The sequence below is a fragment of the Macaca fascicularis genome, chromosome 11 (assembly GCF_037993035.2).
Source record: "Macaca fascicularis isolate 582-1 chromosome 11, T2T-MFA8v1.1".
NCBI lineage: Eukaryota > Metazoa > Chordata > Mammalia > Primates > Cercopithecidae > Macaca > Macaca fascicularis.
The window spans coordinates 82,885,260-82,899,526 of record NC_088385.1 but is presented as its reverse complement, the minus strand read 5'-3'; the positions used below and the strand labels follow the sequence as shown (position 1 = coordinate 82,899,526).

The window sequence follows — 14,267 nt, the reverse complement described above, 5'->3', positions numbered from 1 at the left end:
CTTCAGATGATAATCATTTCACTCTTTCATAGAAATTGTACCCTTGAAGTGTCTAGTTATTCTTCAAGCTCTGGCACATTAGGCAATACCAGTTACCCTAATAATGAATATTTGGGGAGAAATGAAGGTTTGTGACAAGGAGAAGGGCACAGGGTGAGCCTAAGTAGTGCAGCACTAGTTGCCTTAGACTGAAAGTTTGCTGCCAGTCCAGGCAATTTTTATGGTGTGCTTTGTAGGGGTGGGGGACTAGTCTTCTTTGGTTGTCAATTCATTATTCCTAGATTGGAGCAAATACATGTTTGAGGGCTTTGAACCAGTGCAGCTTTCATCAACCCTGGCGTTCGGCTCTTGTGAAGGGTGAAGATGACAGACAATGATTGTTGCAAGGCAGGAGCAGAACTTAAAAAGTTTTCTTGCGGAATTGCTATCTTCCAGCATGTCCGCATGGCTACCTACTGTGGCCATTCTCTCCCGAAGTTGTTGGTCACCCTGTACCAGTTAAACACAATCTCCAGTCTTACCTGAAATTGCTTATGGTGTGTGTGTGCCTCAGTAGTTGCTTCATTCTTGTTCTAAAGTTTCTGGGATTAGCTTTTTGGGGGAGCAAGAAAAGCCAGAAGCCCATGCTGGTTCACCACCTTGGCAGAGTAGTGCTTTTTACTTAAAATTAGCAGAAATAGAAAGTTGGTATCTTCAAGGGTTTGTTTTTTATTTCTAATAATATTAAATAAACTAGTGACTAAGTGAATTATTTGATTCACAAAAGTTTGTGGCAGGAAATTTTAACCTGGATTTTGTATCTGTTGCATAGATTCCCTGAAGTTAGGTACATTTTAAGTGTGAACATTTATTATTAGAGAGGTTTAATCATTCTTTAGGAGACTCAAAACCTAGTGTGTATAACCTGTTAAAAATCAGTGCCCCCATTCACAGTAGCAGACATGGAATCAACCTAAATGCTCATCAATGACAGATCTGATACAGAAAATGTATACATCACATAATACTATGCAGCCATACAAAGAACGAGATCATGTCTTTTGTGAGAACACGGATGGAGCTAGAGGCTATTATCCTTAGCAAACTCACACATGAACAGAGAACCAAATACCACACATTCTTACTTATAAGTAGGAGCTAAATGATGAGAACTCATGAACACAAAGAAGGAAACAACAGACACTGGGGTTACTTGAGGGTGGAGTGTGGGAGGAGGGAGAGGAGCAGAAAATTAAGTATTGGGTACTGGGCTTAATACCTGGGTGATAAAATAATCTGTACAGCAGACCTTCACATATACCCATATTTTAGGGTATACATATATATAGGGTATACACATATATTTTAGGTTGACCTAAAATAAAAATTAAAATAGTGCTTCACAGTGCATTGTATGGTGTATGTATTTTATCTCATCAAAGCTGTTATTTATTTTTGAGACAGGGTCTTATTCTGTCAGCCAGGCTGGAGTGCAGTGGTGGTGCAATCTTGTTCAATTCGGCCTCGACATCCCAGGCTCAGGTGATCCTCTCATCTTAGCCTTCCAAGTAGCTGGGACCACAGGCATGCACCACCACACCCAGCTAATTTTTGTATTTTTTGTAGAGACAGGGTTTTGCCGTGTTGCCCAGGCTGGTCTTGAACTTTTGGGCTCAAACAGTCCACCCGCCTTGGCTTCCCAAGGTGCTGGGACTACAGTTGTGAGCCATAGCACCTGGCCTAAAGCTGTTATTTTAAAAATACATGTCTGCTCTTTATAGTATGTTACACTCTTATTTAATAATGTGATTACTAATTCCTAATTAAATATGGAGACTAAAATAAAATAATGGTGTGTGGAATCTTGTCCTTTTTCCTGATATACATATGCTCCCCTCCTTTTCCTAATAACTAGTATAGGTGAGATATATGTAAAAGAAAAATCTAAGTAATCATTATTCTCAGAATTAAAATGATTAGTCCATGACTTCAGCAATGACAAGTCCAGCACTTAACTTGGGTAAAGATTTAGGGTTGACAATATGATGTACATTTTATCAATTTACCTAGTTACATTTCTACTTTTGAAATATAGCCAGTGGGTCAGTATATTTATATCTATTTGATTTTTATTTACTTTGACTCTACCTTTTGCTTCAGATAAAAAACCTATCATTCACTAACTCCAATGCTTCAGTTTCAGTATGACAAAAGAAGTGTGACTTCCGTTTTAGTGTGATGCTATGTAACTGATTTCTAACCTTTCAGCCTGCCTAGGGTAGTTAAAAGACGAGTGAATGCTCTCAAAAACCTGCAAGTTAAATGTGCACAGATAGAAGCCAAATTCTATGAGGAAGTTCACGATCTTGAAAGGAAGTATGCTGTTCTCTATCAGCCTCTGTTTGATAAGGTAATGCTTTCTCCTACTTTGTTTAATTTAACATTCTAGAAGATGAAGTGTGGAAATATAAGCAGACTTGGAAGAGGTTAGTCTTTAGAACTCTCATTGAAATTGTTATTAGAGGCACTTGGAGGAACTATCAATAATAGTTAAAGTTGTGGTATGCATTTGTTAAATTTATAAGACTTCTTAGTGAGAAACCACTGGTTTTACCTTGGATGCCAGTGATTTTATACAGCCTTTTTTTTTTTTTTTTAATCATTTTAGCGATTTGAGATTATTAATGCAATTTATGAACCTACGGAAGAAGAATGTGAATGGAAACCAGATGAAGAAGATGAGATTTCGGTTAGTACCAACTTTATTTTAGTATGTTTTATAGATGGTAAAATCTTAGGACTTGTCAGAAATGTTAGCATTTAATGATGGAGTACAATATTATATAACTAGTTGTATTTTTTTCATTTTTTAATTTTACATCTTACATTTTTCTAATACTTTATATTAAAAAAACAGTCATTCAAGATTGTAATTTGCATGGCAATAAGCAGTGGTTTCATGGATTCTTTCTTAAAAGTGTCCACAGCATTAAAACTACAAGTCTTCTATCCAATTTGCAGCACCTGACTTAAAGTTTAAATTCATCTAATGCATCATTAAAACTGTCATTTTCTCTTGTGAGAAAACATATTTCAATTGCTATTTCCAGGACTATATATTGAGCGTGGGTGTACATTATTTTTAATTGGTTAGCAGAATTTTACTCATGTGATTTATGGCCAGAATAAGAACCTCTAGCATCTCTGAATGGCCTTCCACTCAGAATGATGATGATAAATGTCTAAGATGTATCTGGTGTGCCCCCACTTGGCATTACCAAACATGTTTCCAGATAATCTTAGAAAATATGATTCTTTAAACATATATGCAAACCACATCTTTAAACATAAACATACCACACAGTGTGCACCATCAGTTCCTTAACCATTTTCCAATTGTTCATTTATAACATTTGCAATTTTTTATTATAAATCATATTGTGAAGAATACTTTCATCCATAAGTTTTATTGCAAGGCTTATTGTTTCCTCTAATGTCTTCTAATGTCAAAGAAGTAGCTTATTGGTTCAAACAGTGCACATACATGGTTTTAGGGCTTTTAGTATACTTTACCAAATAATCTCCAGAATAGCTCGAACACCTCCTACCAACAGTATGTTATTGTGCCCATAGGGTGGACTTCATAACAACGAAGCAGATTCTGCCACAAATCTATTAGATTCTCACCCATCTCAAAACTATCACATCAAAGAAGAAAGGAGACATATTATTGGTGAGGGAGCCAAATTCAATTTCTTTTAAAAAATCACTCAGCTTTAGGTCAATAAAATAATCAACAAAAATGCTCCCCACAAAAAGTCTGCTGGGTTTTTTCAAAAAATAAAAAGAGAAAGAGAAAGGCTAGGCACAGTGGCTCATGCCTGTAATCCCAGCACTTTGGGAGGCCGAGGGGGCCAATCATGAGGTCAGGAGTTTGAGACCAGCCTGGCGAATACGGTGAAACCCTGTCTGTACTAAAAATACAAATTATTAGCTGGGCGTGGAGGCAGGCGCCTGTAATCCCACCTACTCAGGAGGCTGAGGCAGGAGAATCACTTGAACCCGGGAGGCAGAGGTTGCAGTGAGCCAAGATCACGCCACTGCACTACGGCCCAGGCAACAGTGCGAGACTCCATCTCAAAAAAAAAAAAAGTCAGTACCAAATGACCAAAATTTTTTATTTGACTAAATTGTATTCATGCATGAACATGATAGTCTCCCCTGTTTATTTGACTTTGGCAATAAAAACAAGCAGCCTTGTACAGAACAGTGAAAATGCCAAGGATGAGGGAGGGCAGTCTACAGTTTTACTGTAGAAAATATATATATATGTTTATAAAGGCCTCTCTCCCTTTGGCCATATCAACTCTAAGTTCAGGCCATTAACTACAGACAAATTTTCAAATTCACTTCTCCAAGATCTTCGATGCTGTCATCATGTACTTCTGGCCATTTTTCCTGAATGACATCAGTTGTGTCATCTGTAAAGTCTCCTTGAATGATAATTTCATCCTCCCCTGTTACTGAGGCACCACAGGAGAATTTTTGAGCAATAAATCTTTGTGTGTTTTAAGATCAATTTCAAAAGTTACAAGGCTACACACACTTGTCACATATTTCTTTGCTCTGGGAATTTTGGCTATAGTAATCTTTTGTGGTATGGTCTTTGTTTTTTGTTTTATTTGACCCCTTCCACCTCTCTTCTGTTTTTTCTTCTCCTCTTCTTCCCCTGCTGTTCCTTGACCCTGACTAATTCCAGCTTCTTGTTTGGGTGAATTTTCTACAGTAAGTTTTGCAAATTCATTTGGAAAATTCTTCTCTAATCATTGTCTACATTTAGCAACATCACCTCCTGGGTTCAAGCAATTCTCCTGCCTCCTCCTCCCAGTAACTGGATGACAGGCATGCACCACCATGCCTAATTTTTTGTACTTTTAGTAGAGGTGGGGTTTGGCCATGTTGGCTAGACTGGTCTCCAACTCCTAATGTTAAGTGATCCACACGCCTCAGCCTCCCAGAGTGCTGGGATTACAGGTGTGAGCCACCATGCCTGGCTAACAGTTTTTAGTTTGTAGATTCATTATATACTTTTTTTTTTAACTTCATGATAGGCTGAGGATTGTTGCCATTTTCAAGTGAAGACATGGAGGCTTCTAAGTGACCTGCCCACAGTGAATAATGGCAGAGCTGTGACACACATTCAGTGCTGTGTTAAGTGATCCAACTCTCTAGCATTGCTATTTTATGTTGTTTGGTAAAGAGAATATAATGTTTTGATTAATAACACCATGGGGTGAGGCATTGGACCAAGTTAGTATTTCTGTTGCTTTTCTTGTTTACTATGCTTAAGTCTTCATTTTTAATTAGTTAAAAAAAATTTTTTTTTTTTTTAAACTAAAATGGTTTTTCCTACAGATCTTGGTCACTTTAGTGGCTCTCTTTGGAGGGGTGTGGTAGCAGTAATTTTGAAGGGATTAATTAAGGTTTGTTACGGACAACGGCAGTGTTTACACAGATAGACTAGAACTTTGAAGGTAATATCTGGTGACTGTGCGTTTTGGTTTTTATACCTTTGTTACTTAATCAAGAGGTCTAATCTATGTATTACGTAATGTTTGCTGTCACTTATCAAGGAGGAGTTGAAAGAAAAGGCCAAGATCGAAGATGAGAAAAAGGATGAAGAAAAAGAAGACCCCAAAGGAATTCCTGAATTTTGGTTAACTGTTTTTAAGAATGTTGACTTGCTCAGTGATATGGTTCAGGTAATTTTATTCATAAACGTGCCAGTTTACTTTGAAGGGTAAACTTTTGAAGTTTAAATGGCTGTGATGACTGTTCTCTTCAGTGTTGATCTTTCTAGAATGATTGCTTACTTTTTAAACAGTTAATATCTGTAGAAGGGAAATTATAGCTTTGATTAATGTCATCAAATAAATTACAGTTTATTTTAAAAAATGAGATGATGAAATGGTCCCATTGATAATTGCTCATTATCGACTGGTGTTTTCTCATTACCCTGTGCCTTCTGTCTTTACATACTTAGTATGGAAGTATGATGGGAAAGTTATTCTTACAGCTGCAATTATACAATTCCCTTAACTCTTCCAGGAGAAATTTGCATTTTAAAAGAATGCTATAAAGATGTTAAACTCATTCACAGTGGTTACATTGTCTGGCAAACCATAATAGTTGTCACCTTTGGGAAACTTTGCTTCAAGCATTTCTTGAGTGAGCCCCTACCCCTACCGTCTACATTGTAGTAGTACATGTTGCCCTGTCTTGTCGTTGGAAGTTACATGGAGAAAAATAAATGATTTCCACATAATTACTACTTAATTACAATTCTACTTTAGCAAAGTGGAAAAGGAACGACCAGGAGGAAGGAGACAAGCAGCTGGAAAAGGCAGCAGTTATAATCAGGAAACATTTTTAAAGCAGATATGCCTTATTTAGACTTGATTTTGAATTTTTCAGCCTATATAATGATTTAGTTGTCTACTTGGACACTTTTTCTCTACCAGTGGCAGTAGAACTACAGTATAAATTAGCTTTAGTGTATAAGCCATAACCTGGAGAGTAAGTCTTAAGGTTCGTCGTAATTGCTGTACAAAACTACTTTAAAATATATTATGTCTCAGTCAGCTAGTGTCTGTGTAGTAATAGAAGACAATCCTCAAATGCCATGTTACTCATTTTTATTATTATTTTTTAATTTGAAGGAACATGATGAACCTATTCTGAAACACTTGAAAGATATTAAAGTGAAGTTCTCAGATGCTGGCCAGCCTATGGTAAGAGAACTTTGAAATATTTATAATTTTGTAACATGCTTACAGATAGATAGAAACTTACAGGTAGATAAATAGAAACTTTTAAAAAGATAACATTCAAGGGTAAGGTTGGTGATCTTGGTTGTAGTGAATAAATATTTGGATGCTGCTAATTGTGAGGCAGTATTTTTTCCATTTCCTCCTTCTGAACATAAACTGTGTTTGAAACACAGATAATCCTTATTCTTGGATAAGTGGATAAAAATAATGCCAAGGGAACGTGAATAAGTACTTTTTCTGCATTAATGAAATTGGGAATTACATGAAACTGATGTTAGAGGACACCCACCCCTTAATAAGGAAAAATCAGCGAACAACCTGTCCACCAAACCACCAGTGTTAATGTCAACTATGGGCAAAACTACTAAGAATATAGGCTGTAGATGCTTAAGGTTGAGCTTTTTCTGTGTCAAGTTCACGTTTAGTATGCTATTTAAAAGCCTGATTCCTCCGGTAGTTGGGGAGTAAGGGAGACAACATGGTCACTTTATTCAGGTGTGCCTAGCCTGTTGTGTAAACATGTTAATTATTTAGTAGTTGTAAATTGAAACTAAGCTTTATTCAGTTCAATTTGTACCTCATTTTGATTTTAACATAATTTTTTTGATTTTAGCATAATTTGGGGCTTATCTGACAGTCTGTCCCATTCTTAATATTTCAGGGCTGGGCGTGGTGGCTCACGCCTGTAATCCCAGCACTTTGGGAGGCCAAGGCAGGTGGATCACTTGAGGTCAGGAGTTCAAGACCAGCCTGTCCAACCTGGTGAAACCCTGTCTGTACTAAAAATACAAAAATTAACTGGGTGTGGTGGCACACACCTGTAATCCCAGATAATTGGGAGGATGGGGCACAAGAATTACTTGAATCTAGAAGGCACAGGTTGCAGTGAGCTGAAATTGTGCCACTGCACTCCGGCCTGGGCAACAATGCAAGACTCTTTCTCAAAAAGAAAAAGATTGTATTTCAGAGTAGAAAAAAAATTACCATTTAGAATATTATACATGTTTATTAAAAAACAGAGATTAAGCTGTATTTACTAAAGTATTGAAATGTATGAGGTAGGTATTTAACTGATTTTTATGCTTCCTCTCCTCAGAGTTTTGTCTTAGAATTTCACTTTGAACCCAATGAATATTTTACAAATGAAGTGCTGACAAAGACATATAGGATGAGGTCAGAACCAGATGATTCTGATCCCTTTTCTTTTGATGGACCAGAAATTATGGGTTGTACAGGGTGAGTTTAATTTTACTACCTTAACAAAATGGTTTTTTTCTGTTTTTGTTATACTTGATTTGTATACTCGGTTATTTTCAGTTTCATATATGTACATAGTCTGTCTCTGAACATTTTGGTAATATGTTTTCTGAAAAGTGCTTATCAATTTTCCTGTAATTCTCCTTGGGCCCACGACTGTCTCACATATATTTCTGCAAAGGAATGCTGCTTTAAATTATACTATGTGTTTATGCTAGTTGTAAATATGTTTATTTTAAATATTTGATTAGAAATAAAATTTTTCCCTTTATACTGCTATAGAAAACATTTGAAGCAATTCACCCTTCTAAAATTTGAAATCTAAATAGAACATTTACTTCTAGAAGTTCAGCAGTTGAAAGATTGTCAATTGTAATAGATTTTTCTTCTTTGTTTTGCAAGGTGCCAGATAGATTGGAAAAAAGGAAAGAATGTCACTTTGAAAACCATTAAGAAGAAGCAGAAACACAAGGGACGTGGGACAGTTCGTACTGTGACTAAAACAGTTTCCAATGACTCTTTCTTTAATTTTTTTGCCCCTCCTGAAGGTAAATAATGTTTTAGCGTGAGTATTAGTGGTTATTTTATAATAAGCGTTGTTTAGCTTCTTATTCATTGTAATTTCTTTTCTGAATTTTGCAGTTCCTGAGAGTGGAGATCTGGTAAGTTGAATTGTTATTTATTTATTGAATTGTTAACTATATTTGAAATTAAAGCACCGAATTTCAAGTGGAGAGTGGGATGGTTGTTACATTGAGTTCTGAGGCCTACAATGCATGGGGCAGACATTTTGGATCTGAAAAGTAATTCCATTCAGAATGATATCAGTGCCTCTACTGAGAAACACTGAGATAAAAAGCTTAAGGTTTTCTTTTCTTTTGAAACTTACAAAGCTGTGAGAGATTTAACTTTTCTTTCTTTTCTTTCTTTTTTTTTTTTTTTTTTGAGACGGAGTCTCGCTCTGTGGCCCAGGCTGGAGTGCAGTGGCCGGATCTCAGCTCACTGCAAGCTCCGCCTCCCGAGTTTACACCATTCTCCTGCCTCAGTCTCCCAAGTAGCTGGGACTACAGGCGCCCGCCACCTCGCCCGGCTAGTTTTTTGTATTTTTTAGTAGAGATGGGGTTTCACCGTGTTAGCCAGGATGGTCTCGATCTCCTAACCTCGTGATCCGCCCGTCTTGGCCTCCCAAAGTGCTGGGACTACAGGCTTGAGTCACCGCGCCCGGCTGAGATTTAACTTTTCAAAACTATTGTCTTCCTTAGTAAAACCAGAATGTATTAAGTCATTTATACTGTTATATTCCTAACTACATTATGGTTAGAATGCATTCCTGAATTTGTTACCCCAATGTAAATATGATTTCATATTGTGACTATGTATGTTCATATATATGGCATATGGCAGAGAACCATGAAATGTTCCTGCCATATAGCCTGAACTGAAGAACAACCTTAAAGTCTATACACGCAAGGTATGGCAGGTATGTTTTGAATTTGGTTTTCTTTTGGGCATGTTTTTGAATTTAAATTAACTGAGATAGTTTAAATAGTTTGTCCATATATGGAATTAGAAATTAACCTTAATTGAATACTTTTGAATTGGAATACTCTTGGCTAAGGCTTAGAACAAATCTGTAAAAGGCAAAAGTAAGTATTTCTGGCTTGGCTTATAGGACAAAAAAAAGAGAACATAAAGCAGTGTTGAGTTTCAGGTGAGAAAAACTACTTTAGTACTAAAGATAGAGCATCACACTATTTTCGTATCAGTGGATGTGTTGGAGTTTGTATTCAAGTTCTATTTTTTTTTTTGTTACTAAATATTGATGATGACAAAACAGTCTAGTTAAGGATAGAAAACCTCCACCTGTGGTTTGAATTCCTCCCCACCCCCTTTTTGGACTTTTTTATTTATTAGATTATGTTGTTGACTCAAACATTCATGGAATTCACAGAGGGCGTGCTCATTGTTTAGTATCATAGAACTTAAAGTGAGATTATTTATTTTATTATTATTATTATTGAGATGGAATATGGCTCTGTTGTCCAGGCTGGAGTGCAGTGGCGCAATCTCCACTCACCGGAACCTCTGTCTCCTGGGTTCAGGCAGTTCTCCTGTCTCAGCCTCCCAAGTAGCTGGGATTACAGGCGCGCACCACTGAACCTGCTAATTTTTTGTATTTTTAGTAGAGATGGGGTTTCACTATGTTGGCCAGGCTAGTCTTGAACTCCTGACCTCAGGTAATCCGCCTGCCTTGGCCTCCCAAAGTGCTAGGATTACAGGCGCTAGCCACCACACCCTGCCGAAGTGGAATTATTTTAATTGTAAATAATGCCAGACCCACTTTTACCCTGTGCTTTGCCATTAAATAGAAATCCTAAGCCAGGTACAGCTTCAGGCACCTGTAGTCCCAGCGGCTCTGGTGGCGGAGGTGGAAGGATCACATGAGACCAGCCTGGGCAACATAGCGAGACCCTGTCTCTAAAAAAGCAAAGTGCTAGGGGCAAAGGAAAATTGCAGACATATGTAACAATTGCTTTTGTGTATTTCTGTTTAAACCAGCAAAAACTAAGTAAACAGTTCTAATTTTTTATTCTTCACAATTTCTTAGTATGCATACTGGCCTGCTAGCTTTTCTTTTTGTTAAAAACTTGGAAAAGTTATTAAGGAAATTTAAAAATGACAAATTGTTTGTTAATATGGTGTGAGAAAAATCATGGAAAGTAAAGTTGAGCATTTCTTTCCTTCATCATGTAATTTAAACTGAAGAGGTTTTTTTTTTGTTTGTTTTGTTTTTTGTTTTTTTTCCCGGTTGCCCAGGCTAGAGTGCAGTGGTGCGATCACAGCTCATTTCGGCCTCAAGCTGCTGGGCTGCAGCAATCCTCCCACCTCAGCCTCTCAAGTAGCTGAGACTACAGGCATGTGCCACCCTGCCCAGCTAATTGTTTATTTTTTGTAGAGACGTGGGGGTCTCACTGTGTTGCCTAGGCTGCTCTCGAACTTCTGGGCTCAAGTGATCCTCCTACTTTGGCCTCCTGAAGTGTTGGGACTACCGGTGTGAGCCATAACACCCAGCCTCTAAGAGTCTTACATTGCCACGTTAAGTAACACAGTTATTCCTAAATTTTCTGCTTTTGTTTTCCTTTAAAAATAGGATGATGATGCTGAAGCTATCCTTGCTGCAGACTTCGAAATTGGTCACTTTTTACGTGAGCGTATAATCCCGAGATCAGTGTTATATTTTACTGGAGAAGCTATTGAAGATGATGATGATGATGTAAGTGAATTTGAATCCTGCAAAGAAATAATTGGGTGAGGGTATGGTGGTCAGAATTGGTAATAGATGAGTTTAGTTTTTAAGAAACAGGACATAATATAATTCAAAATTAGGCTAATTACTGATGTTCTGGATATAGCTTTTCTGGGTTTTCAGTATGTCTCCTTAGGATTTTTGGATTCATTTAGCTTTTGATTCTCTGCTAATAAGATTGTTCTGAGTTTGTGAAACTTTTTTATGTTTGGTTAGTGCTATAGATGTATTATGCCCTTGCCTTGACTTCACAGAACTAGGACTTTTCTTAGTGCACAAGAAAACATTTACTGGGAGGCATAGAATTTCTATTCAAGGTAGTATTGAGTGATGATTAGGTTAAGATTAGGCTGCATATAGATGTTTTGGATATGTTTATTGCTAAACGGCCATTGTTAGAGTAGGCTTTAGGTCCTTTTCGTACAGTGCATTCCACACTTAAGTGTGGGTGAGTAATATTTACAGTAATACTTGTCTGATCACCCATTTTATCCACATGATTGTACTCTGTTCTTTATTATAAATTGGCAGTGAGCTGAGTGATTATTGCAGCCACTATGTGTTAATTTATAATCAGCCTCTTGATAGGAAAGTAGGTTTTCTCTTTTAAGACACTAGTTTTACAGTGATGAATGTTACTAATGCTACTCTGAAATGTGTGTTACATTCACTCAACACATATGCTGTTTTTCCTTTTCAGTATGATGAAGAAGGTGAAGAAGCGGATGAGGTAATGTTTACCAAATGAGCAAATAATTCTCTGTGGTTAACACATTGAGAAGCAAATTGAATGACTTATGTATTCCTTTGCTATAATCATTCTGTGATTTGGGATAAAAACATTTTGGAAAACATGATTTTAGAATTCTACAGCCAAACAATGTATGTATAAGGTTTCAATAAATAAATTGCAAAACTCAGCAACATTTTTTTATTTCAAATAATTTTGTTCTGCTGCAGGGTTATCAGCTCTTTGAAGAAGTCAAAAGCTGCAGTAAACTTTTCCAACGTTGGCTGCAGTAACTATTTTCAATAAAAGCTGTCTGGATGTCTCAAGTTGTGTTGGGAAATTTTTCATATTAGAAGCTTTCAGATTAAATTGTATTATCGTCAAACTCTGTAATCATGAAAATCTGTTGTTGACCCATAGAGTAACTTGTATTAAATTTTCCCTACATTATGAGCCAATTTACCTACTATGTACATACTTCATGGATGCATTTTGAACTTTAATATAGGAAGGGGAAGAAGAAGGAGATGAGGAAAATGATCCAGACTATGACCCAAAGGTGAGCAAAATTAGTGCTGCTTTCTATTAAATTTAAGACAGCTAAAGTAAGAGTTGGTGTTTCTGAATATCAAGTTTCTCTCCGTTAAAGTCTTTAATCAGTAAAGCCTACTGACTGGATAACTTTCTTTTTTCAGTCCCACTGGCATTTTGAACAGTACACATAATTTCAGTGGACCTTTTTCTAAGAAACGTTGTTTTTTGTTTGGACTTTGTACTTTTTATAGTTTCAGGTACAGTGCACCCTAGGATTCTATTTTAATGGGATAAATTATAACAGTTCTTAAGCATTAGAAAATAAACAAAGGTTTTTAAAAGATCTGGTGGTAGGAGTGTTCGGGAACTGGGGAGCAGTGCAGTTTGTTAGATCCTTCCAACTACTCTTACTCAGTCACTGAGAGTCCTTGTCTATTCCTTAAAATTTGTTATATTAGGATTAGCAAAAGCAAAGCTGATTGGTAATATGACTAACATAAATTGCTTGGTAACTTTATTTTTTAAGATTATGGTTTAGTGTGTGTCATTTTATGGAATTAATTCTACAGTGTAAAGTTTGAGCTTGATTTTAGCATTTCAGTGACTTGCTAATAAAATAATTTACCATCATTGTCCTATACCATTTCTTTTGACAACAGTGAGCTACTGTTATAATTAAGGCAGTAATTACTATTGAGAAATTCACTGAAGCAGGTAGAAGAAGATAGATTGACTTCTTGTTTTCCTTTAACAGAAGGATCAAAACCCAGCAGAGTGCAAGCAGCAGTGAAGCAGGATGTATGTGGCCTTGAGGATAACCTGCACTGTAATAGCCTAAACACAACTCTTATTTACTTACAGCCTTATGTTTTTGTATTTTCTTGGTAGACTAGGTAATTTTTTTTTAAAGGACAGGAAACTGATATTTTAAAGACCAATTTGTTCTACCTAGCATTTTAGCTAGTTTTTCTGCCAGATATGTTGAATGCACAAATTCTGTCACGCATGTTCATTCATTGCTACATAATTTGGTTCTTCTGGAATATTTTTATGTAGCTCTTGGAGTACAGCTATGAAAATTAACAACTGTTAAAGGAAATACCTTTTTTTTTTTTTTTTTTTTTCATGATTTTTTCCTTGAAGAACCAAAGTATTTTTTCAGCTGGTTGTTGAATAGGGTTAAGTCCGCTTGGATTAGCTGTGCCTTTCATTACTTTGTTACAGAAATGCAGTGACTTATACTAAGATAATGTATCGTTAAAAAAAAAATTGGCAAGACAACGATATGGTTAAGAATTTCCAGTATGACCACACCCAATAACTGTATTAGATTGTTAGTGGATTATTGTGTTTTAGGTGACATAGTTAACTGTAAAGTAACCTGGCTCAGTGTAGTTACTGGTACCACAGTGAGGTGAATAAAACGGGATTTTCAGAAGTTAGCCTGAATTTACCTGTACTTTTAAATTTAACCTCTATTAACTAAGCATCTTTTCTTTGTGGTAGGGTCTACCTTCTGCTTCCCTGGAAAGGATGAATTTACATCATTTGACAAGCCTATTTTCAAGTTATTTGTTGTTTGTTTGCTTGTTTCTGTTTTTGCAGCCTAAAATAAAAATTTCAAATACAA

The 14,267-nt window shown here is 36.5% G+C and overlaps 1 protein-coding gene across 13 annotated transcripts in view; it reads left to right on the top strand.

Moving 5' to 3' along the window:
- NAP1L1 (nucleosome assembly protein 1 like 1) overlaps positions 1-14,267 on the top strand; it is a 37,324-nt gene extending 23,057 nt beyond the window's left edge. For 4 of the 13 annotated variants that reach the window (XM_074007445.1, XM_074007443.1, XM_065524585.2 and 1 more), the window contains 12 exons: positions 2,248-2,389; positions 2,648-2,728; positions 5,613-5,741; positions 6,699-6,770; positions 7,906-8,045; positions 8,469-8,614; positions 8,709-8,728; positions 11,218-11,340; positions 12,074-12,103; positions 12,612-12,662; positions 13,392-13,435; positions 14,144-14,267. In XM_074007445.1, the coding sequence (XP_073863546.1) occupies positions 2,248-2,389; positions 2,648-2,728; positions 5,613-5,741; positions 6,699-6,770; positions 7,906-8,045; positions 8,469-8,614; positions 8,709-8,728; positions 11,218-11,340; positions 12,074-12,103; positions 12,612-12,662; positions 13,392-13,427 (970 nt within the window). In that variant the 3' untranslated portion in view covers positions 13,428-13,435; positions 14,144-14,267. Of the gene's footprint in view, positions 1-2,247; positions 2,390-2,647; positions 2,729-5,612; positions 5,742-6,698; positions 6,771-7,905; positions 8,046-8,468; positions 8,615-8,708; positions 8,729-11,217; positions 11,341-12,073; positions 12,104-12,333; positions 12,663-13,391; positions 13,464-14,143 lie in introns of all 13 variants that reach the window. The other 9 variants (XM_074007444.1, XM_015430664.4, XM_045365628.3 and 6 more) reach the window with 3 other exon arrangements.